Here is a 27,211-nt window from a genome sequence, read left to right as displayed (position 1 = left end):
GTTACGTGATCTACCCACCTTATCTTCAGCATTCTTCTGTGCAGTGAATCGTATCCTACCATTTTCTTCACCTACATCTGACCCTGGTGATCATTGTACTTCGTACACAGGCAAAGATCCCATTTTCGAATATCGGCCCGACACACAGCTTTAATCTGCCAGGAAGTTACATTGTACATCGTGTCTCTCACTGGTATAAGCCATGGGCGATCCTAGATGTGACCCATTAATCCTGCAGTGAACAGATATTACGCTTCTACATTACGTGAAGTCGACAGCCTCGCATATATCCACACTAAGATTTAGTGATTATTCCTTGTACTGGGCTGATATTTTATGAAGATATGACTAAATATTACTGAATTTTCTCATAGATCTATCAGAGAAAACCCTGAGATTGCATTTTATAATGTCCGGCAAGTCATTAACGTGTAACATGAATAGCAGTGTACTTTAACACTGCTCTGGGGAACATGGAGATGTGTGTAGGAAATTTTCCATCCAGTAGCAAACGTGGTTATATATGCCACAGAAAGTCTTCCATCTACTGCCATCAAAGTTTTCGCCAGTGTAGAGGCACAACCTTCTATTCATGAGATCTGAGAACATCATGAGTTGACTCCCACATGATCGATACTTTCGGAACATATTCCGATTTCAGTGGAGTAGGTTATGTTGTTGCAGATAGTTCACAATGTTTGAGTTCAAAATACCTCTTAGTATTCCTCCTGCAAACAGATGTGAGCGACATAGGATAGCAGCTCCGTGGATCAGGCATCTCAGGATATGATCTGAACTCTTGTTCTAATTTGCTCACCTGGTATATAATTATGATTTATAGGCCGCAATGGCTACAAATTGCGAGAGAAAATATGTTTTGTAGCTGGGAACAGATCAAGCGACTTTTACTGAAATTCTGCTAGAGTGCTCTTGAAACGCATGTCGACAACAGTGTCATATGAAGATGAATGGCATGTGCTTTTATCGTTATTATATAAACTAATGAGTTTGTGTCATGGTGTATTCATTCTTTCATTCTTCAATATTTTGCGTCATCTGGTGTTACGGAGCGATGATGTGTAACATTACACAATATTACGTTCGAATGTTTAAATATGCTTTTCCTATTTTCGGCATCTCTCAAGAACTTCAAGAAAATCTCTTCATCAATTTTCAGTAACTTCTGCAGACTGTCGCCAGAGGTACAACGACACGTCGTAGTTTACTTCTCTCACTCCGGGTGACACAGGAAGCCTGTGAAGCACCCACATAATACAATAAAGGTGCCTCCTATTGAAGTGTTCAGTAGTATATGTTAAAGTCAACAGGCTTCCTGTTGCCGCTGGCGAAGCATTCGTCACATACAGCAGTAAGAAATTTTGCTGGAGGTACACCAAGAAAGAAAAACTCCGTCATCGACGATAGAGCAGAAGGCAGGGGTGAGAATTGTGTGCACTTTATAACCACTGGTCCATTTGATGACAAATGCCTTCAAAGGGAAGCATTAACGTGAAAGATGAGACTAGCGGTTTGGGATGTTATTAGACTGTATGGGCTCTCTGTCATATCGCGATAAAGCGCGCACCATGGAGCACTCTGCAGATGGGGTGGATTATTTGAAATATTTTCGTGATCTTGGAGTAATACCTGGGTGAGATGAAACCAGCTGTAAATTCGTCACTTTAGTATCTAACATTACTCTAAGCGACGCAAAAGCAGCGCCCAACTGATGATATGCCTCACAATTACAGAATATTTTCGTGTGTGGACTGCTTATAATGGTCAACATCAACAGGAAGTGCATGTTATCCCACCGTCGACGCTGCTGAAGAATAAAAGGACTTCCACTCTAAAGGAGACACAGCATAAATGAATGCTAACAAAAACTTGATGACTGTTAGTTATACAAACATTTATCGATTTCAGCAAAAAAAATCATTTTTTGTTGTACCCGAACATGTTACTTTAATTTGTGTGAAGTCAGAAACGACTCAAGTATCTGTCACAGAATTTAATTCCTTAATTCACACACTCCTCAGTTGAGCAGCGAGGAAGCACATTATGGAATGTACTCATAACCTTGGTCACCACGAAATAACAAAATTATTAATTATTTTGTGCTTTTATAGGTACATATACGTCTGCGTTTGTGGCACACATTGAAATCCCCGCGCCTCAAATGCGTAGCATGCAGGTAGAGGAATTCAAACAAAGGGGCGCACTCTATCAGTACTTTGTCAATGGGCTCCGCCATTTTCGTTTAATTTCACTATCGGCGTACTAGGGTACTGTGGCGTAGGAATTTCAATGAGTTCCACATCTGCAGACATGTACGTCCAAACAGACCAAAATATTACAGATCATTCTTACTGAGGACACGCTTAACACTTTACGCCTACCCCTCGTTTGATCGGCAAAGACAATCATTTTTTAAAAATCAATGCTGATAATACTCCTTGCCGTGATGAACCGTGAGAGGCTTTACGTATTTATCATCATCTTTCACTATCTAAGAAGTCCGCCCTCGGTAGCTGAATGGTCTGCGTGAGGGACTGTCAATCCTCTGGGCCCGGGTTCGATTCCCTGCTGGGTCGGGGAATTTTCTCCACCCAGGTGTTGTGCTGTCCTCATCATCATCCTATCATCTTCATCGACTGCAGGTCGCCGAAGTGGCGTCAGATTGAAAGACCGGCACCCGGCGAACAGCATGCCCGACGGGAGGCCCTAGCCACACGATTAAATTAAAAACTACCTAAGAACACCATTGGATACGTTAGATAGTCATTACCGCCTCCTGGCGTTTAGAAGCACATCTACACTCTGTGAATTATTACACAGCGCACGTTGTACGATAATTATTACTGTGCGACATAGAGAATGTCAAAAAAATTAGTGTCAAACTTACACAGTAAGACGGTTATAAATGGCGGTAGAGCATCCTAAATTATTTTGGAGTGGCCAATGTTCGAAACTGAATATATGAGATGGTATGATACACCACGTGATCAGTGCTATCCACTTGACCATATCAATGTTAGAAACCGAATATCTGAAGTGGTATGGTACACCATGTGATCAAAGTTATCCGGTAACAACATCAGTGTTAAAAACTGACTATTGCCAAGTGGTATGATTCACTATATTGTCAAAGGTATCCGGTTACCCATATCTGACGCAGTGGAACGTATGCTAACTTTCCGTCGTTTGCATGATTCTCTTAACACGCAAACAATTACGACAAAAGATAGGGACAAGTCAGAAGTCCATGGATACCCCAGGAGATATTAAATTTGATTGAAGAAAACGGGAGATACAGAAATTCAGCAGATGAAGCAGACAAAGGTGAATTCAGATGCCCAAAACGGAGACTTACGGAAATTATAAAATGGCAAAGCAGAAATGGCTAGAAGAGAAATACAAATCAGTAGAAATATGATGGATAGGTGAGGGTAGATGCAGAGCGTGAGGGAAAAAATTACGGAGACGACGGAAGCATTCTAGGAAATCAAGAGATCATATCCAAAGTCGAAAGGAGAAGGGGGAAAGAGATTTAAATTTCATATTTTACGTTCTAAACGCTATTTTAAACCTTTTAGTCACATTTGTCTCAAAGTAGTTAAGCGCGCTGATTACCTCGCTGCTGAGCTGTGTACGCAAGCTAGCAAACAACTAGCCAACCAAGTACAAAGCAAAGAAGGGACGAATGACAGGTGGACGAAACATACTGCAGGACTATGTAAAGGTAAGACGTTTGAGGACAACAGGTGGAACAGGAAGAGCATGCGGATACAGATGACATGATGACATGAGATGAGGATGCGACACTGCGAAAAACATTCGGCAACGCACAAAGGACTTAAATCAATAATGAACACCTAAAGTGGACGACATTTCTTCAGATTGATTAAGACTCCCGTTCTCCTGATCTTACACCTCTGGACTTCTTTCTATGGGGTACGTTAAAGGAGAATGTGTACCGTGATGTGCCTACAACCCCAGAGGATATGAAACAACATATTGTGGCAGCCTGCGGCGACATTACACTAGATGTACTGCGGCGTGTACGACATTCATTACGCCAGAGATTGCAATTGTGTGCAGCAAATGATGGCCACCACATTGAACATCTATTGGCCTGACATGTCGGGACACACTCTATTCCACTCCGTAATTGAAAATGGAAACCACGTGTGTACGTGTACATCACCCCTCATGGTAATGTACATGTACGTCAGTTTAAAAGACCAATAAAAAGGTGTTAGCATGTGGACGTAATGTGCTGTTCCAGTCTCTTAAGGTCCCAAGGTCCATCACCGTTCCCTTTGGATCCCTACGTAATTCGGTGCTCTCCGATACACACGATCGAACAGCGGAGAAGTGGTACTCAAGCGTCAACTTTAGGTTACAATATCTCCGGATGTAATTAACATTTTACAATGCAACAAACGGCACTGATTACGTATTTGTTTATATGTTCAGATGTTGCTCAACATATATAGTAGGTATTCCTGTGACATACTGAATCTAACCTTTATGTAGGACAATGATGCAGGCTAATGCACTGAATTAAAATTTGTACCAGCACCAGGATTCGATCCAAGTCTCCTGCTTACTAGGCAGACGTGCTATTCATGAAACCATTCTGACACTACATAAACCATACCTACAAGGTACATCTTCCGCAGTGACAAAAATTTCAACTTTCTCCTCAGTCCATTGCTGTTCCCTTTCTAAAGGAGAATTTGTAGCAGTGAAGGAGATGTATTAGGGTAACTACGCTGTTGTATTTCACGTAGTGCCAATAGGCGTAACAGATAGTGCATCAGCCTAGTAAGCAGGAAACCTTGGTTCGATTACCAGTGCTAGTATAAATTTAAGTTCATTGGCTTGGCCTACATCATTATCACAAAAATTTAAATAATTTGGTATTTCAAGAAAAGGTTTTGCTGCGTTGACTGATGTGCCGGTTAGGTGGGGTAAGTTTGGCAAAAACCCTCTGTAGTTTAGAAACAAAATTCGAAAACTGCTGAGGAAACATTAGACACATGAACTCTCAGTTCAAAAACTGAACCCACAAATTTACGCAGGAAAATGTTAGTACAAATTTGTGCGCATGCAAAAAGACAGACGCACTTAACATACAACATCCACCGTCATACCTCAGCGATAGATTTGGCCCAGAACATTGATCCGACGTAAAATCGCTAAGCGATCCAAAGGCTTTTGTCGAGGAACTCATTGAGCTGAACTCTTAAATTTCGCGTTGAAGAACTCATTCACAAAGGAGGATCGTACACACATACAGTCGTTTATCCGCCGCACAGACCCGTTTGGAGATCGTTGTAATGGGCAACTATGGCGTAGAGAAGGAACTGTAAGAGCTGAAAACCAGCGCAATATCTCAAGCGACTGAAAAAAAGCACAGGTGACCTCTGTATGGCTGAAGAACACTCCCGCAATATTAGAGACCAATACCACGACTAGTGAATTGCAAAATGGTCATAACACTTTGGAAATGTCCACGTCGCAAGCAGTCTGTGCTTCATCTGTTCCCGATGAGTATTACGAACCGGCTACTAAACGTTTGACCTACAGCGCCATACTCCTTGAAGTTAAAGTAAAGGCGGTAGAGCTAGCCGGGAATCATCCAAATTGCAAACTACAAACACTGCAAAAGGGAGCAACAACAGTCCTGAAAAGGGAGGAGGACCTAATACTGGGTAAATGATATCGTTAAAGGAGGAACAAGATAGGATAAATATCAGGCGATAAATAAGTGGACATGGGACCGATTTGTCGAATCTGGTCGTTGTAACAAGAACGTAACAACGAGAATACACCAGGAGTGAGCGGCAGGTGCAGTGCTCCACTATACGACGATCAGGGATTTTACGTTTGCTGCATCGTTACCTTGGGCAAGGAATTTCTAATCGGAATATAAAATTCGTCAACGGCACGTCACTAAATACGTCTCCCACAAGGAGGTAGAAAATATAGCAGATGTACATAAAGTGGCGACTGTTTTCAGCACGCAAACGGCGTCACTTGTGACCAGTTTTAATTGTGATTACACGATCAACACCGATGAAGCAGGATGCGAGTATCGGGTGAACATTCGACGCACGTTATCGCATTAGGGAGAAAAACGCATCCTTGTCGCAGCTGGTAGTAAAAAGAAACTAACACATTCGTACAAGGCGCAATATGCCATCACAGCCTCTGGAAAAGTCTTGCCCAAGATTTTCCTGTGTTTACAAGAAACGAATGCTACAATTAGTCCTCGGGTTATAGAAGAGGTCAATCACTTAACCGACTTGTTACAAAAGTTTACTTGCTCCAAATCCGAGGAATTGACAAGTGCGATTTACAGAACATTTCTTGAGAATGTTTTGGCTCAAATGGCTCCGAGCACTATGCGACTTAACTACTGAGGTCATCAGTCGCCTAGAACTTAGAACAAATTAAACCTAACTAACCTAAGGTCATCACACACATCCATGCCCGAAGCAGGATTCGAACCTGCGACCGTAGCGGTCACGCGGTTCCAGACTGAAGCGCCTAGAACCGCACGGCCACACCGGCCAGCTCTTGAGGTTTTTGTTTAAAATCATACGTTGCTCATAACAAGTTTTGTCTAATATTGGATTCCTGTGGTGGACAAACTAATACTGTAATGTATGACACCATGTTTATAGATGACGAGGGTCAACCGACATGCACGGTAAAAATAATACCGCCAAACAGCATACCTGTGTGCCAGCCGTGTGATGTTTATTTCTATCGCCAGGTTAAAAACTTTACTTCGAGGCTTCAGAATTGCAGTGTGCTTCTGGAAACCTAGTGGGAATTGCACAACAGCATGGATGCAATAACTATTCACAGCATAATTCATAACCAAATTTCAGCACAGATTTTTCAGGCAATGATATGCGTGGTACGCATCAAAATTAATTCCCGAAAAAAACATATTTTTAAATGTAAACCAAGTTTGTTTTCCGATGACTCGTCGAAAGGAACAGTGTAGCTGTCGAAAGACTGCATTCATTAAATGTTCTCCGTGCCACGAGTATATTTGTTTCGAATGTTTGTATTACAAATATCATTCACCTAGCTGTTCGAAGAAAAGTGTGGATACGTAACAGTGACTGGAAGAGCCTTTTTAAAGTGACGATAAGTAACATTTTAGTTCTTTACTATCCCAGTAGGTTTGAGAAATTTATTTGCTTACCTTTATTATCTTTCTTCATCGATTTAATTACCTTGTTAACCCTCCGATCCCCCTCAATTAAGATACAGAAAAATACGAAATAGAAGAAAAACATCCGCTAGGTTTCCTCGAGATTCGAACCCGGCTTGTCCGCTTCGCAGCCCGTTAGCTTGGCCAGTTTAATTCTTTATTAATTCACGTCGTTTGGAAAATCAGTTTGCCTAACTTATCACTATCATTATTCCGTTATGAGTTAAGCACCTTATCAACCCTCCTATCCCGACTAATTCTAATACGAAAATCTACAATTTAAAAAAATGAAAACCGTATAGTTTCTGCGAGATTCGAATACAGGTTCTCCGCTTCCCAATTAGTTACCTTGCCCGTTGCTCTATCGGCGCTCTTCACGAAATAGCGTTTTCCATGTGGGGAAATAAGGGGCAGTTGTAAAAGTTTCTTTAATCGATTTTAGGAAAAGTATGCATTTTTGGACCCCATACTTAATAATGAAAAGGGCTCAGTTTACTATTATCTGTCGATCCCGCCAATTTTGGGTCGATTTCTCGTCATAACCATTAAGGGTGATCTTCTCAAAAACTGGAGGGTGCTGATCCAAAGTAGAGTCCTTCTGTTTAGATTTTACACAGCGACCTGCCAAATTTGAGCCGAATCGGTTGCTCACGTCTGAGGCCTTCCCCTTGTTAGATCAAATATGTGGCTGATATAAAGAATTACAGTTTGCTTTAAATGTAGAAAAATATAAGTCAGTACAGATGGTCTGGAAAAAAAATCCCGTAACGAAAAACAGCATTAGTAGTGAGCTGCTTGACTCCGTCACGTCGATTAAGTATCTGGATGTGAAGTAAAACGTGTGGGTTAGAGAGATAACAGGGAAGACGATTGGTCGATTTTGCTTTACTGAGAGAATTGTAGCAAAGCGAGGTTAATCTACAAAAGAGACCGCGTGTAGCGCTCTAGTGCGAGCGGTTCTGGAGCACTGCTCGAGTGTGTGGAATCGTTATCAGGTCGAATTGAAGGAAGATATCGAAGCAATTCAGAGGCTGGCTGCTAGATTCGTTAGCGATAGGTTTGATCAACACGCGAGTATTACGGAGATGCTTTGTGAACTCAAATGGGAATCCCTGCAGGGAAGACATTCTTTTCGATGAACACTATTGAAAAAAAAAAAACGAACCGACATTTTGAGCTGACTGCAGAACGGTTCTAGTACCATCAACGTGCGTGTTGCGTAAGAAGCACTGAGATAGGCTAAGAGAGCTGTTTTTTCCCCGCTGTCTGTGCAAGTGGGACAGGAAGGGAAATAACTACAAGTGGTACAACATACCATCCGTCGCTCACTGTGTTGTGGCTTGCGGCCTTTATAAGTATGCAGATGTAAATGTTGAACGCATGTAACAAAGCGTAATAGATAGCATCAAAGTTCAATAAACCTTTTCTGAAGTTTATTCCCTCTTTGGTATGTAGATGTAGATGATTGGTTGGGAAGAGTAGTTGTAGGGGGCGTGGAAATGTAAAGCACAACTGAGTAAGATCTCTTATGTGATGTTTCATTTTGTGTGTGTGTGTGTGTGTGTGTGTGTGTGTGTGTGTGTGTGTGTGCGTGAGAGAGAGAGAGAGAGAGAGAGAGAGAGAGAGACAGAGTGGACTGCGAGATTTTGGTTCAAATGGCTCTGAGCACTATGGGACTCAACTGCTGGGGTAATTAGTCCCCTAGAACTTAGAACTAGTTAAACCTAACTAGCCTAAGGACATCACACACATCCATGCCCGAGGCAGGATTCGAACCTGCGACCGTAGCGGTCTCGCGGTTCCAGACTGCAGCGCCAGAACCGCGCGGCCACTTCGGCCGGCTGCGAGATTTTGCCGCGAGGAAAGTGAAGTGTCTGAACTTGTTGAACAGTAACATGGTTAATCTATTTCCTATTACAGCGTCGTGAAAATGTCAAGTGACAGTACATTAGTTGGAGTAAATGGGCATTCAGTGAACAAGCAGTACAATGCCGTTGGAGAACAATAGACCTATTTCAAGAAAACATGTTGACACGTACACTGGCCGGAAAGAGTAGCGTTTAATCGACTCCGAACCTCAGACTCCATCCATTAACTTTGTATTGAAACTATCCAATCAGCGTGAACGCTTGTCAACTGTTCCGATCGATAAAGCAGGTCGAGATTAAAATTTCTAACAGTGCTCATTTCATCGATAATCGAAGCGGACCTCCACTGCTGCCAGTGTTCTCGTCTACTGCACCATTCTATTCCGTCGCGTGCCCATCAGTTCTACTGTACGCTAGTAGCGGCAGCTAATTGTTGGGAGGTGCAGGGCACATTTTTGCTGTAATAGTGAGACCACCGCAACGGGCGAGGTAATGAAAGTATTAACAGAGTGGAAATACGTGTAAAATTAGAGTGCTACCTCGTTTAAAGCAAACTTATCTATATGCATTTACTGGTTATACTGAAATGGATGAAGCACTTAAGTAAATTACTAATCCTGGACAGTGGTTGCATAATTAGGCTAATGGAACTAGACTAATGCTAAAAGCAGTCATTAGAGTACTAGACACACTTTCAAGAGAAACTGGGTTTAGATATCACTCCGGTCTTCAAGGATTTGGATTTGTCGCGTTATTCCCATACCGATAAGGGCATGTAACGGAATGTTTTCTTTGAAAAAGGTGCGGCTGATATCCATCACTATTTGTTTTCCTGTATGAGATTGTGAACTCACTATAATGAGCTTGCTGTCAATGAGGCATTAAACCCTACGCTTCCTTGTTTTTCCCCGAAAGCAAAGATGCATTCTCATTAATGTGGAATGTGGTCGCTTCTATGTTGCTTATTAATGTGTGCTCTCGCCGTAATACAATCTTCCCGATTATCAAGTGATAATACACTACTGGCCATTAAAATTGCTACACCGACAGGAAGAAGATGCTGTGATATGCAAATGATTAGCTTTTCAAAGCATTCACACAAGGTTGGCGCTGGTGGCGATACCTACAACGTGCTGACATGAGGAAAGTTTCCAACCGATTTCCCATACACAAACAGCAGTTGACCGGCGTTTCCTGGTGAAACGATGTTGTGATGCCTCGTTTAAGGAGGAGAAATGCGTACCATCACGTTTCTGACTTTGATAAAGGTCGGATTGTAGACTATCGCGATTGCGGTTTATCGTATCGCGACAGTGCTGCTCGCGTTGGTCGAGTTCCAATGTCTGTTAGCAGAATATGGAATCGATGGGTTCAGGAGGGTAATACGGAACGCCGTGCTGGATCCCAACAGCCTAGTATCATTAGCAGTCGAGATGACAGGCATCTTATCCCCATGGCTGTAACGGATCGTGCAGCCACGTCTCGATCCCTGGGTCAACAGATGGGGACGTTTGCAAGACAACAACAATCTGCACGAACAGTACGACGATGTTTGCAGAAGCATGGACTATCAGCTCGGAGACCATGGCTGCGGTTACCCTTGACGCTGCATCACAAACAGGAGCGCCTGCGATGGTGTACTCAACGACGAACCTGGGTGCACGAATGGCAAAACGTCATTTTTTCTGATGAAACCAGGTTCTCTTTACAGCATCATGACGGTCGCATCCGTGTTTGGCGACATCGCGGTGAACGCACATTGGAAGCGTGTAATCGTCACCGCCATACTGGCGTATCACCCGGCGTGATGGTATGGGGTGCCATTGGTTACACGTCTCGGTCACCTCTGGTTCGCTTTAATGGCACTTTGAACAGTGGACGTTGAATTTCAGATGGGTTACGACTCTTGGCTCTACCCTGCATTCGATCCCTGCGAAACCCTACATTTCAGCAGGATAATGCACGACCGCATGTTGGAGGTCCTGTACGGGCTTTTCTGGATACAGAAAATGTTTGAATGCTGCCCTGGCCAGCACATTCTCCAGATCTCACACCAATTGAAAACGTCTGGTCAATGATGGATGAGCAACTGCCTCGTCACAATACGCCAGTCACTACTCTTGATGAAATGTGGTATCGTCTTGCAGCTGTATGGGCAGCTGTACCTGTACACGCCATCCAAGGTCTGTTTGACTCAATGCCCAGGCGTGTCAAGGCCGTTACTACGGCCAGAGGTGGCTGTTGTGGGTACTGATTTCTCAGGATCTATGCACCCAAATAGCGTGAAAATGTAATCACATCTCAGTTCTAGTATAATATATTTGTCCAATAAATATCTGTTTATCATCTGCATTTTTTCTTTGCGTAGCAATTTTAATGGCCAGTAGTGTAATTTCGACTGGTCTCTGTACAAAAATTCCTCTGCCGTTGTCAGGATCATGTCAGTCAAGTATCCTAAGATGGCTGTATGGAGGCTTAGGGAAAATTTAAGCATTTAAGGCGGCTGTAGTATCTTCTTCGTGGTTGTCTAAAATTAATATGAACTAGGAGTATCACTGGGGTTTACTTAATTGTTAAAGAGTCTGTGCTGTCAGTTTACAGCCACATTATCTTTTTGTAGAAATTTTAAGCAGTTCACTGGGCTTCCATTTATGTTCTCGCTGTTTGCTCAAAATCATTTTTTCTCCATCATTGCTAAGTGATCCAGTGCGCCGTCACCAATGTTCTCGATGTTCTATGAGAAGAAATATTCAAACCTTCGTCTTACTTTCTTCCATATTGCTTCACATTGCTGAGTCGCCCGCGATTGCATTGGCGGTTAAGGTATGTTCCGCCATCCAGTGGGTACGAGGTTACCGTCGGATGTCAAGAGATAGCAGAATGAAGCACGCGTTAAACAGATAAAGCGCTAGCTGTGTAACGAGGTGCCGCTTAAGTGCGAGGTCGAAAAAGGTCTTTGATGTTTGCGGCCTTCGGCGCTCCACATATTGTCTCCCGTGCAACCACAACATTTGCTGCTCGTGGCAAGGGGTACGGGACTGGAGGTATACACTGGTGAGCAACGCATGAGGCTGCGGAACGTAGATGAACTACTTAGTTGACGAGTAACTCACAATATTGCTACGATGTTAATGGTGTTGATACAAAGTAGAGCAATGGCAATAATAAACAAAGCAAAAACTGCAATATATCTACAACAACTGCTGAAGTCGACATTCCGTCAGATAAGAACCCAAGGAATTTCGCAAAGTAATAAATAAGTCGCAGATGAAATATTAGCATTTGTGGAAGAAGAGGCAGTGGAGAGGTCGTATACGCTAGACAGTGTGGAAAATGTACTTGTTTAGCAAGTGAGAGTGATAATGAAACAGGTGTCGAGTCATATAGTTCATCGTCCTGGTCGTACAGGGAGCCACAAATCCCGTCTCATTGTTGTTGCTGGAGGTGATGCTAAACATAATTACATACACCGAAAATCGGAAATCTAGTGCATAAGGAAAACTACGGATATTCAAGAGAGGACGATGTGCACTTGTTATAGAAGTTGGTTTTTGTCCATTTCAACGATGCTCGATATAATTTATGTGCATGATAGTGACCTACTGTGTTATGCTTATCAGATTGTGCGCGACAGAGATAAGAGTGATTTTAAGGAAAGTAGTGAATGGTTGCCTAACATCAGGCAGTGCTATGGAAATGGAAGGGATAAGAAAAAAAAATTTCAGACAGCACATTACCTCGTCGTTGCTCAGGAAACTGAGGAATCGCACCTAAAGTTAGTAGATAAGATAAACTTATTCCATTGCTCAGTAATGAACTTGTTTTTAACTCCAATCAATCGGGATTTGAAGAGGAAATGCTGATGAAAGGAACCCTGGGAATTAGAAGTGAAAAGTGAGTTGCGTCTGCTAACATCAATGTCCTAGCTCATTCCTATACAAGCATGTCGACTGTTGATCTTGATGGTAGTTTACTGTGCTTCGAGATGTAGGATGTGCTATTTTCGCTATGTTTCTTTCTCGTGTGTGCGATCTTGCAAAGACAATAGGGAATATTTACGTCACAGCGAGCAGAAGTGCTAAAACGGGCATATGAGAACTATAACTGTGGTGTGAACACTGTTTTTAGCCAACAGCTTGTCAAAATAACTTGTTTCTGCTTGATTCCTGGTCAACGTATAAAAATGCATTCCTTTGGACCAAACTATCTCTACTAAAATGTTTGTGACATTGTGATCCATACCAGAGGGAACCACAGGACAAATTCAGTCTGTGGATTTTTGTCTTCTCCGTGCCAAAAAAATCATCTCATTATTGCAGCTATTCCTTAAAGGATACCCAGATTCACGATAACCTCCACGACAGTCTGTTTCGCATTCGTACTGTAAGAAAATGAAACGCTACAGCCGTCCTTATGAATTTATTTATTGTGTAGCTTCAATGTGCCATCTTCAGGCCTTAGTTAATCAGTGGCCAACATAACTGGTTTACGCAGACTATCTGTAACTGTGATTCCAGCACTCCTATCGTCAACTGCATTTAGTAAGCAGCATTGGCAGCGGAATACTTCCGGAATAAGAATTCACTCTCATTATAGCAACTGTCTTATGAAAGGCGCGGGAGGAGTGGACAGATTTTCGGGGCACTCCTGTGCCCTTGGGATGGGAAACTGTCCGTACAGGCGGAAGGATCAGCAGTGACCAACGGCATCAGAATGCAGAAGGCAATGGAGACAACTGCATTAAAGACTCATAATGTGTATCCATAGCATATGCGGCCTGTAACTGAAAAGGAGCTATGTTGACCTAACCATTGGCCAAAGATACCGGCGACGTCTATCGTTGGTATCTCTGGGAGGAAACTGCCAAGAGAGAGAGATTACCATGACAGAATGATAGAGTAACCAACAAAACGTTAATATTCCACGAGTCATGATGTGGAATGTCAGAAGTTTGAACATATTAGGGAAGCAAGAAAACCTGAAAAAGGGAATACCATGGCTCAATCTAGATATAGTGGGGGACAGTGAAATGAAATGGAAGGAAGACAAGGATCAGGTCAGATGAGTAAAGCGTAATATCAACAGCAGCTGAAGAGGGTATAACGGGAGTAGGATTCGTTATGAACTGGAAAGAAGGGTAGAGAGTGTGTTACTGTTAATAGTTCAGTGATGGGGTTGTTCTCATCAAAATCGACAGCCAACCAAAACGACCACGATAGTTCAGGTATACATGCTGATGTCGTAAGCTGAAGATTAAGAGATAGAAAAAGTATATGACGATACTGAACGAGTAATTCAGTACGTAAAGGGTCATGAAAATCTAATAGACATTACGGAAATGGAATGCATTTGTGTAGAGGAAGAAGTAGAAGAAAGAGATTCAGGAGAAATGGGCTTGCTACTAGGAATGACAGAGGGGAAAGACTCATTGAGTACTGCAATAACTTTCAGCTAGTAAATGCCGGGAGATACGGGAATATTTCAGTTAGATTACATCATTGTCAGACAGAGATTCCGAAATCAGATGCTGAACAGTAAGTCGTGGCCAAGAACAGATACAGACTCAGATCAGAATTTAGTAGTGATGTTGAGAAGGCTGAAGTTTAAGAGATACGTTATTACTAATCAATAGGCAAAAAAGTGGGATACGGATGTGATAAGGAATGAAGAGATACGCTTGAAGCTATCTAAGGCTGTAGATACTACAGCGAGGAATAGCTCAGTAGGCAGATCAGTTGAAGAGGAATGGACATCTCCGAAAATGGCAATCACAGAAGGTGGAAAGAAGAATATAAATACAAAGAAGGTAGCCGCGAAGAAACCATGGGTATCGGAAGAAATACTTCATTTGCGTGATGAAAGAAGTACAGAAATCTTCAGAGAAATTCAGGAATACAGAAATACAAGTCGCTGAGAAACAAAATGAACGGGAAGTGTAGAGAAGCTAAGACGAGTTGGCTGCTTGAAACATCTGAGGAAATGGAGAAGAAATGATTAACGGAAGGACTGACTCAGCATACAGAAACGTCAAAACATCTGTCGGTGAAATTAAAAGCAAGGATGGTAACATTAAGAGTGCAACGGGAATTCCATTGTTAAATCCAGAGGAGAGAGGGGATAGCTGGAAAGGGTAGATCGAAGGCTTCTATCAAGGGGAAGATTTGTCTGATGTAATACAAGAAGAAACGGGTGTCGATACAGAAGAGACAGGCGATGCAATATTAGAATCAGAATTTAAAAGAGCTTTGTATGACTTAAGATCAAATAAGGCAGAAGGGATAGATAAAATACCAGCAGAATTTGTAAAATCATTGAGAGAAACGGCAACAAAAAAGACTATTCATGTTGTTCTGTAGAATGTACATAATGTTGACAAGTGCGAGAATTATCGCATAATCAGCTTAATAGCTGATGCGTCCAAGTCGCTGACAAAAATGATATGCAAAATAATTGAAAAGTAAACCGAGGATGTGTTACATGACGATAAGTTCGGCTTTAGGAAAAGTAAAGGCACAAGAGGGGCAGTTCTGACGTTGGAGTTGATATTGGAAGCAGGACTAAATAAAAGTTGAGGCACGTTCATAGGATTTGTTGACCTGCAAAAAGCGTTAGACAACGTAAAATGATTCAGGATGTTCGTAATTCTGACGAAAACAGGGCTAACGTACAAGGAGAGACGTGGAATTTTCAACACGTTCAACAGCCGGGAGTGAATAATAGGAGTGGAAGTCCAAGAACGTAGCGCTTGGTTTAAAAGGAGTGTAAGACAGGTATGAAGCCTTTCGCCCATACCGTTAATCTATACGTCGAAGAAGCAATGATAGAAATAAAAGAAAGGTTCAAGAGCGAAGTTAAAATTCAAGGTGAAACAATATCAGTGATAAAGTTCGCTGATGACATTGCTATCCTCAGTGAAAGTGGAGAACAGTCTGCTGCATGGAGTGAATAATCTAATGAGTAGAGAATACGGATTGAGAGTAAATCTAAGAAATACGGAAGTCAGCAGCAAGATAACCAATGACAGACGGAGCAAGGACGACATCGCAAGCAGCCTACACCTGTCAAAAAGGGCACTCCTCTCCAAGAGAAATCTACTAGTATCAAACATAGGGTTTGATATGATGAAGAAATTTCTGAGAAAATACGTTTGGAGCACAACACTGTATGGTAGTAACAAATTGATTTGGGGAAAAGTGGAAAAGAAGAGAATCGAAGCATTTGAGATGTGGTGCTGCAGAAGAATTTTGAAAATTAGGTGGAACGAGGAGGTTCCGCGCCGAATCGGAGACAAGAGGAATATATGGAAAATACTGACAAGAATAAGGCACAGGATAATAAGATTTCTGTTAAGATGGCAGTCAATAATTTCCCTGGTATTAGAGGGAGCCTTATAGAATAAGAGCTATAGATGAAGACAGTGATTGGGATACATGCAGCAAATAAATGAGCATGTAGGTTGGAAGTACTGCTCTGAGATGGAGAGCTTGGTACAGGAGAGCAGTTCATGGTGGATCGCATCACAGCAGTCATAAGACGAATGACTGAAAATTAAAGAAAAGCAAACAAACCTCAATATATACGCACATTGATGTGTTTGTAGTCTTTTCTCTGCGTCGAGCAGTTTCCCCATAAACACGTCACAAAATACGCAACCCGATGATTTCTGCACAGTCGTAACTACACCAGTCAGTGGACTACGTCTTTCACCATAGAATGCGTCTTTGCGTCCATTGTCCATACTTCAATACCTCGTGTGGTGCTCAGGGGGAAATAAGCATTAATGGATTGCTCTTGCCATACATTCTCGGAGGCACTAACCGACCTAAAAACATACGACTTATAATAACTGTAATTGTTAATCTGCAAATGATGTAAATATTGATGAAACATTGTACAGCACACCGTCCTCAGTCACCAATAGAATTAACTGTAGTTGTACCCGTTACACCCTCAATATAAAAGAAGTTAAAGGGTTTGTAGGACATGAAATCGGTAGTGTGTTTAACAAAAAGGCCCCGTAGAAAAAACTGCTATAAATATAATTAGTTATTCTGTGGTATCGACAGCTACGATGCCACGGCGTAGGTGCAAGTTCGTAGGTTGGCACTACGACACCGACACAGACGACAGCGCCCTCTAGCCGGCGCTGTGCAGCTCTACGAGCGCCGCTCCATATTCTGCCCATTTGATTCGGAGTAGACGACCAAACAACGTTGTTTCTATTTCATAGTGGGGAAGCCACTACAGATTTTGCTTTTGCAGCTTCTAGCTGCCGTTAGACCTGATGGATGAACGGCTTCGCACCTACGTGCTCATCTGTACGCAAAGTTAAGTAAAAGAGTTATAACCTAATTGCAGTACCAAGTGTTCTACCTCATCCGCTCTTCCTAGCTTCCGACATTCGGCCTACCCTTCAGTTTTCAGGAGCAGACCCACGCGCCGCCTTCCAGGCGGGATACAAAATATTCAGATATAAGCTCGTGTGGCATTGTGGTTTTAACACACCCTTTCGTATTCTTCAGGCCTTTTTCAGAATGAAACACCATCTTCTGTGAATACACCCGACTGCCCTTGGAATTGGTCTCATGCTCAAGACAGTCGCTCCTATAAAGTGTGTAAGTTGTCAATGGGCGTGGCGTACACCAGTGCATTTAAATTTTCGCTGATGGCTTAAGGTCAGATGAAGGGAGAGGTCAGGCTCCTGGAACTCCCCGAACAGGCCGTTGCTCACTGCCCGTTTGTGTTAAATACCGTCGTGCAAGGAGTAGAAAATTGTGTGGTGCCCTCGTTGAGCGTGGAACACAGAAGATTACTATAGCTGCCTTTTCCCGCTTTTAACAAGACTATGTCTCGCTGTTTACGTTAGTAACTCCTCCTCCCCCCCCCCCCCCCCAACGATCTCAGTCATATTTTGAAACGTTCCTTGTCGCCTGTCGTCTCGGATTTCCCGTAGTCTCTGGCGATCCCCTCGTGACAATGGCCAGAACTCACGCCCTCTTAATGCTACTCGCTGTGCGAGACAAATCAGACAGCATGTTGCTCCGTAGACTTCCTCGGCAATGTTTGTTACAGACCTTATTTGTGTGCCCCGCTACACGTATGATATGATGGTATATAACAGCCGCCAGCTTCACTCTGACCCGAGAGACAAGGTTAAATGGTCATTTCTTCTACGCTGTCTAGTCACATTAATGCGACTGTAAAAACCCAGAATAACTACATTTAGTACTGGAGATCGCTGCGAGACGAGCAGACAAAATCCAGCGACGTTCTGGAAGGTATGGACAGGCATGTGGAGCCATGCAGCCCGACCTACGTGGCTGTTTCAAATGGCCTTGTGCGCCCGTAGCGGCCGCGAAGTTCGAGACTGAAGCGCCTAGAACCGCTCGGCCACACTGAATCTAAGCTGGGCTTAAATACGGGGAGCCTGGTGGCCAGGGCAGTACGGTACTCATCCTGGAGCTCTTGCAACCACGCATGTACACTGCGAGCTGTGTGACACGTTGCATTCCACTTCTAGTATATACCATATCGCCGAGAAAAAAAATAGGCGTTTAAAAGTGGACATGGTCCCAAAGGATGCATGTGTACTTGCGGTTATCCATTGTGCCTTCCAGACTGACGAGATATCTCTCGGAACGCCACGAAAAAATGCTCTAGACCATAACGCTACCTCCTCCAACCTGGATCCTTCCGACGGTTGTTGGAGGGCCATGCGCACCAGCGGCCAATTGTCTGACTGAGCATACAACGTGATTCATCATGAAAGACCACCTTTCGCCACTCAGTGGAAGACCACTTGCTGTTTCGGCTTGAAAATTCCAGCGTTCATCGTCAATGAACAGCAGTTCCTCTTGCGGAGGCCAATATGCAGAGATGTTCGCTGAACGGTATTTGAGAAGGCGCTGTTGGTAGCCCCTTGGGGTTCTTCTGGCTGGTGAGGTGCTCCACGTCTATTCACATGTACACATCTGCGCAGCTGTCGTTCACCCCTATCATCAATGGCTCGTGATGCGTCACAGCTGACTTGGCTCCGATTTTGGATGGCAGCATTTTGTCAGGCATGGTACTCATTAACTATGGCATTACGTGAACATTTTACGAACTTAGCCCTTTTGGAAATGCTTCCACTTGGCCTGAAAGTCAATGATCATGCCCTTTTGGACTTCAGGTAATTAGATCCTTTTCCGTACTGCGGCAACAACTATACTGTTTTCTACGTCCCACCAACACGCTTTATATACCCTCCTATATCGTGCAAAGGGGGCGACCAAAACGTTTCCGTTGGAAGGACGTAAAGTCCACCTGGTTGAAGATACCCATATGGTAAAACACCGTGCTCTGTTGCGTGAAAGTCCTTAACTGCCTACTACACATCCTCGTCTGACGTGAATCGTCGGCCCTTCAAGACCATTTTTGAAGGGAATGAAGCCCTGATAATATCGTGGGAAGTGATGAGGAGTACAGGGCGGTTATTCGAGAGTCTCCTGCTTGTTCGTATTGAGTGGGGCTAGTCTCATGGATCGAGGGTGTCTTGTGTCGAATCGGAAGCACTACGGAATGTGATACACAACGGTAGTTTTCAGCAAACATGGTCCCCCATATGCACATTCCTTATTCTCTGATGGATGTCTATCGCTGTCTTGTCCTTCGGCAGCCAAAAAAAAAAAAAAAAAAAAAAAAAAAAAAAAAAAAAAAAAAAAAAAAAAAACCGCACGTAAGTCCTGTTTCGACGCATTTAGTAATGATTTCGCCACAGTTCACGTTTCCGCACTTAGCGTGGGTACATCGCAAAGAGACGAACGCCACACTTTGGTAACAAGTACAGTTAGTGTTGCAAACCTCTTAAACAACTACTTCATTTCCGTTACTGACAGCTTGGGGTTATCAGGTCGGTTAACAGTGCAGTGGAGTATCTGAGACCAGTCTTTAAAAATAACTTCAGTAAAATGGAAAAGACACTTATATCTCCCAAGGAAGTAGCATCCATTATAAAATCCTTAAAATCTATGTATCACAGTGGGTATGATAACATATCAACAAAGTTAATCAAAGAGTGCTCATGTGAGTTATGTCTTAAGTTATTTGTATAATCAATCTCTTATAAGTGGAATATTTCCACACTCGCTAAAATATGCTGAAGTTAAGCCTCTTTACAAGAAGGGGGATAAAGAGATGCCACCAAACTATCGCCCAATTTCACTTTTGCCGGCTTTCTGAAAAATACTTGAAAAGGTTTTGTTCAAGCGCCTCCTTTAGCATATGACTGCAAATGATATATTGTTCAAGTCACAGTTTGGATTTCTGAAGGGCTCTGATATAGTGTAAGCTATTTACACTTACAGTGAGAATGTACTTAATTAATTAGATAATAAATTACAGGCTACTGGCATTTTCTGTGACCTGTCAACTGTGTGAACCACAACACTCTCGTAAGTAAATTAGAGTATTATGGTGTCATCGGCAATGCTGCGGCAATACTTTGCTTACTTTCATTCTGTTATTTCGTATGGGATCATATTCTGGGGCAACTCATCATACCGAACGAAAGTTTTTAGGGTGCAAAAGCGTGTGATAAGAATCATTTTTGATGTAAATGCAAGAACATCTTGTAGAAACCTGTTCAAGGAACTTTGTATTCTAACCACTGCTTCTCAGTGTATTTATTCATTAATGAACTTTGTTGCAAGTAATACATCTCTATTTCCAACCAATAGCTCAGTACACAGTATCAATACTAGGAATAATATGAATCTACATAAATGCTTAAATTCATTTACCTTGGTTCAAAAATGGGTCCAATATTCAGGAACACACATTTTTAATAAATTGCCAGCAACCATTAAAAACTTGGTTTCAGATAAAGCACGGTTTGAACGCAGTGTGAAGGACTTTTTGATGGGCAACTTCTTCTACTCCATTGATGAATATCTTAACAGTGACTGTTAAGTCAACTTAAGTAAAACTATGTGTTACATTTCAGTTGTGGCAACACGTAGTCACTACAGTCAAGATTATGTATTTTGCGTGTGATACATTTATTAAAAGTGAATAACAGTGTTTCATTCTGACAGTGTGTTAATTCTGTAAATATTTCCTTCCCAGTTTACCGTAGTGTATTTGCTTATTTTCGACTATCTCCTGACAAATGATCAGAGTAGTAAGTATTACACTCAACTGTTTTTGTTTTTATGTCATACTTTCTGACATGTTCCATACCCAGGAGAATCATCTCAGTTTTTGGGTATATGGAACGAAAACTGAATCTAATCTAATCTAACACTAATCCCTTTCATACATGTGGGTGCTTATTCAACCGCATCGGAGCAGTGCCTTCAGCGGAAATTTATTCACCCTTACGATCAGCCTAGTCCGTTATTATCATCACATATTTAGAAGCGTTAGAAGAAGTCCGACTCATCGTCTGCAAACCGACCAGAAATCGCTTTTCTCTCGTAAACGAAAGCTTCGTAGTCGACTAGAATAACGGACAGTACTGTCACGCATTGACAACCAGGAAATGATATGTCACAGTTTTTGCTGATAATATTACAATCTCCAAACGGTATGAATAGACCGGCTTTAGTAGATGACACTTGTAGGTACTATGTCTCACAATAGCACCACAGTGTATTATGTACGGAGACACATATAACCTACAAGAAATGAGGAATGAACGACAATGGGAAGACAGCCTGCATCAGTGAGAAGAAACAATTAAAATCGCCCATATCTCAAAAATAATTTTTTCTCAAGATTTTTATATAATACATATCTGAGTCTTTCTCTCATTTTGAAGACTACTTCCAGTAAGGATAAGTGACACAATTTTTAATTAGTGACATTTTCTGCTTGTCATTGTAACCATTAATTTACCGAAATGATGAGGAATGAGTCAGTATACAGCATATGTATACATGATAAGCCTTAACACTAGTTAACATCTAATTTTTATTCCTACTCGTGCAACTACACTTACGTTTTTTTAACTAGCTTCCAGTTTTTAAGTAGAAATTCGTTAATGGAAGGGAAGGTGTTGTCCAGGAGAAATAATTGTAAATTAGTTTTAAAACTTGCTTCGCTACTTGTCAGACATTTTATATTATTGGGAAAATGATCAAAGACATTTCTTCCTACATACTGAACTCTTCTCTGAACCACGGGCAGCTTTAACAATGTGTAACAAAGGCCATTTTCCCCTTTTAGTGTTGTAGGTATGTACATCACCGTACTTCTTAATTGTGATGGATTATTACGACGAATTTCATTAGCGAATACATGTATTGTGATTGTGCAGTTCAATGTCTAGCTCCTTGAAAAGGTAACTAGGTGTCGTCCACGAGTGAACAAAGCATATTATTGTTACGGCTCGTTTTTGTGCAATAATTACTTTCTAAGTGATGCGTTAGCCGAGAAAATTATTCCTTAGGACATTAAATTTGGAAATACGTTAAATATATCGGGAGGTTGATACGTTTGTTTGCAAGATTAGGAATTGACCGAAAAAGAAAAGTAGTTGCACTTACTTGCTTGAGATGCTTCTTCGAGTACAATCTTTCATAAATATGTAAACGAAAAATTAGGAGCACTCTATCCTATTTACTGACCACTGCTCATGTGCTTCATCAGCTGTAGGTATGACGGCATTTGTTGTGCAACACTGAATGTAGCGTGTTTTTTCTGAATTTAGGGTGAGACCATTTAGAGAACCAGTTAATGACTCTTTGGATAATATCATTTACCAACTGTTCTTTTGGTTTCTCTTTAATGGGATTTATTACAACACTAGTATCCTCAGCAAAAGTACCAATTTTGTTTGTTGAACGTTAAGTGGAAGGTCAATCAAAATTATAAGGAATAGGAGTGGACTCAAAATTGAACCCTATGGGGCACCCGTTGTGACCTTTCTTTCTTCTCGTATTAAAATTTTCTTCCTACTGCCATTGGCTAAATTACTGAAAACAAGCTTTTGCATTATGTTAGTCAATTATGATTCAAAGCAGCTGAGTGTAAAGCCATCAATTCCATGAAAACTTAGTTTTTATAACAATTATCATCTACAAAATCAAACGCCCCAGGAATACCGTAAAGATACGAACTGACGATATATTAAGCTTTAAGTCTTGTACTATTTGATGAGTGAATTTGTAAATAGCATTCTCTTAAACATCGTGTATATAAATTTTCAGTAATGTATTTACACATCTGTAGTGGTACTTCCTGTATACACTCCTGGAAATGGAAAAAAGAACACATTGACACCGGTGTGTCAGACCCACCATACTTGCTCCGGACACTGCGAGAGGGCTGTACAAGCAATGATCACACGCACGGCACAGTGGACACACCAGGAACCGCGGTGTTGGCCGTCGAATGGCGCTAGCTGCGGAGCATTTGTGCACCGCCGCCGTCAGTGTCAGCCAGTTTGCCGTGGCATACGGAGCTCCATCGCAGTCTTTAACACTGGTAGGATGCCGCGACAGCGTGGACGTGAACCGTATGTGCAGTTGACGGACTTTGAGCGAGGGCGTATAGTGGGCATGCGGGAGGCCGGGTGGACGTACCGCCGAATTGCTCAACACGTGGGGCGTGAGGTCTCCACAGTACATCGATGTTGTCGCCAGTGGTCGGCGGAAGGTGCACGTGCCCGTCGACCTGGGACCAGAACGCAGCAACGCACGGATGCACGCCAAGACCGTAGGACCCTACGCAGTGCCGTAGGGGACCACATCGCCACTTCCCAGCAAATTAGGGGCACTGTTGCTCCTGGGGTATCGGCGAGGACCATTCGCAACCGTCTCCATGAAGCTGGGCTACGGTCCCGCACACCGTTAGGCCGTCTTCCGCTCACGCCCCAACATCGTGCAGCCCGCCTCCAGTGGTGTCGCGACACGCGTGAATGGAGGGACGAATGGAGACGTGTCGTCTTCAGCGATGAGAGTCGCTTCTGTCTTGGTGCCAATGATGGTCGTATGCATGTTTGGTGCCGTGCAGGTGAGCGCCACAATCAGGACTGCATACGACCGAGGCACACAGGGCCAACACCCGGCATCATGGTGTGGGAAGCGATCTCCTACACTGGCCGTACACCACTGGTGATCGTCGAGGGGACACTGAATAGTGCACGGTACATCCAAACCGTCATCGAACCCATCGTCCTACCATTCCTAGACCGGTAAGGGAACTTGCTGTTCCAACAGGACAATGCACGTCCGCATGTATCCCGTGCCACCCAACGTGCTCTAGAAGGTGTAAGTCAACTACCCTGGCCAGCAAGATCTCCGGATCTGTCCCCCATTGAGCATGTTTGGGACTGGATGAAGCGTCGTCTCATGCAGTCTGCACGTCCAGCACGAACGCTGGTCCAACTGAGGCACCAGGTGGAAATGGCATGGCAAGCCGTTCCACAGGACTATATCCAGCATCTCTACGATCGTCTCCATGGGAGAATAGCAGCCTGCATTGCTGCGAAAGGTGGATATACACTGTACTAGTGCCGACATTGTGCATGCTCTGTTGCCTGTGTCTATGTGCCTGTGGTTCTGTCAGTGTGATCATGTGATGTATCTGACCCCAGGAATGTGTCAATAAAGTTTCCCCTTCCTGGGACAATGAATTCACGGTGTTCTTATTTCAATTTCCAGGAGTGTACTATGGCTGACATATTGAAAGATGTCGTGTATGATGCATTAGCCCAAAGTGGCACCAAGTAGACACACTAAGTTGTTAAGTCAGAGTAGATCTCGTTTCCCTCCTTTTTAATGTTTACAATAGTGGTGAACAGCGTGCGCACTGAGACACTCGGCGAGACGTTCACGTACCATGCAGCACGTGCACGTTGACCTGGCGCGGCTGCGCGTTGGAAGGGTTGCACTGGTAGCGGCCCGAGTCTGAGGGCCGGGCCTGCTTGATGAGCAGGAAGCTGGTCGTGGTGGGGCCCTTCTCCGTGATCACCGACACGCCACCCCGCGGGCTGTCGTAGCTGATGATCTGCAACAGCGGAACAGGCCGTGCAAACACCGGCAGCCACGCACAATTCAGACGCGTCGCGTCAAACGGGGAACACTCGCGTTAGTGACAAACACTTTGAATCTAAATTCATTCACGCTGTACGAAATTTGTTAAATTCATCCACAGTATGAACAAAATTTATAAATTAATTTACCAGCTTCAGTCACTTTTTACCAATATTTACCAAAGCGGGGCGTTTCGGCAACATGCTGCTATCATCATGTACAAGGTATGTCAGTGACGTAAATATACCCAAATCTGTGGTCATTGACGGTTTCAGTGTCTGTATTTATACAGTGCATCTTCACAATATAATGTCCTACAGACATGTATGCATGTCTGAAGGAACAGACACTGCCACTGACGACTGTAGCAGTAGTAAACATTACGAAATAGATTCGGATATTGCATCTATTCATTGACGTCAGCTGTTTGTGACAAATAAAAAGCAGTGCTGGACTGGGAGGCGTGCTGGGATAGCCGAAGTGATTGATACGATAAGCAGGAAATTCGGGTTCGGTTCCCAGTCCGGTACAAGTTTCATATTTCGCAGACAACTGACGTCAGTGTATAGTCACAATATCCAAATCTGTTTCGTAACCCACATTTCTCAATTCCGAAAAAAACTGATGTATTTTGTGTGGACCGTAAGTGAATTCTATGTTTAAATCATTTCCGTGATAGCTTTACTTACTTTTCTGCTGGTTATATCCTTGTCTGAATTACTAGATAATCACACTATACAGGGTGGTCCATTGATCGTGACCGGGCCAAATATCTCACGAAATAAGCGTTAAACAAAAGAACTACAAACAACGAAACTTGTCTAGTTTGAAGGGGAAAAGAAGATGGCGATATGGTTGGCCCGTTATATGGTACTGCCATAGGGGAAACGGATACCAACTGTCTTTTTTTTAAAATAGGAACGGCCGGCCGGTGTGGCCGTACGGTTCTAGCCGCTTCAGTCTGGAACCGCGTGACCACTACGGTCGCAGGTTCGAATCCTGCCTCGGGCATGGATGTGTGTGATGTCCTTAGGTTAGTTAGGTTTAATTCGTTTTATGTTCTAGTCGCCTGATGACCTCAGAAGTTAAGTAGCATAGTGCTCAGAGCCATTTTTAAATAAGAACCCCCATTTTTTATTACATGTTCGTGTAGTACGTAAAGAAATATGAATAGTTTAATTGGACCACTTTTTTCGCTTTGTGATAGATAGCGCTGTAATAGTCACAAACATATGGCTCACAATTTTAGACGAACAGTTGGTAACAGGAAGGCTTTTTAAACTAAAATACAGAACGTAGGTACGTTTTAACATTTTATTTCGGTTGTTCCAATGTGATACATGTACCTTTGTGAACTTATCATTTCTGAGAACGCATGCTGTTACAGCATGATTACCTGTAATACCACATTAACGCAATAAATACTCAAAATGATGTCCATCAACCTCAATGCATCTGGCAATACATATAATGACATTCCTCTCAACAGCGAGTAGTTCGCCTTCGGTAATGTTCGCATATGCATTGACAATGCGCTGACACATGTTGTCGGGCGTTGTCGGTAGATCACGATAGCAAATATCTTTCAGCTTTCCTACAGAAAGAAATCCGGGAACGTCAGATCCGGTGAACGTGCGGGCCATAGTATGGTGCTTGGACAACCAATCCACCTGTCATGAAATGTGCTATTCAATACCGCTTCAAACGCACGCGAGCCATGTGCCGAACTTCCTTCATGTTGGAAGTACGTCGCCATTCTGTCATGCAGTGAAACATCTTGTAGTAACATAGGTAGAACATGACGTAGGAAATCAGCATACATTGCACCATTTACATTGCCATCGATAAAATGGGGGCCAATTATCCTTCCTCCCATAATGCCGCACCATACATTAACCAACCAAGGTCGCTGATGTTCCACTTATCGCAGCCATCGTGGATTTTCCGTTGCCCAATAGTGCATATTATGCCGGTTTACGTTACCGCTGTTGGTGAATGACGCTTCGTCACTAAATAGAACGCGTGCAAAAAATCTGTCATCGTCGCGTAATTTCTCTTGTGCCCAGTGGCAGAACTGTACACGACATTCA

At 42.9% G+C, this 27,211-nt stretch overlaps 1 protein-coding gene across 1 annotated transcript in view; it reads right to left on the bottom strand.

The window, feature by feature from the left end:
- LOC124622298 (zwei Ig domain protein zig-8-like) overlaps positions 1-27,211 on the bottom strand; it is a 909,359-nt gene that overhangs the window by 37,961 nt on the left and 844,187 nt on the right. Inside the window, exon 5 of the mRNA XM_047147970.1 lies at positions 24,927-25,095. Within this exon, the coding sequence (XP_047003926.1) occupies positions 24,927-25,095 (169 nt within the window). The remainder of the gene's footprint in view (positions 1-24,926; positions 25,096-27,211) is intronic.

This window comes from Schistocerca americana, chromosome 7, assembly GCF_021461395.2.
Source record: "Schistocerca americana isolate TAMUIC-IGC-003095 chromosome 7, iqSchAmer2.1, whole genome shotgun sequence".
NCBI lineage: Eukaryota > Metazoa > Arthropoda > Insecta > Orthoptera > Acrididae > Schistocerca > Schistocerca americana.
This window is presented reverse-complemented; position numbering and strand designations above follow the sequence as displayed.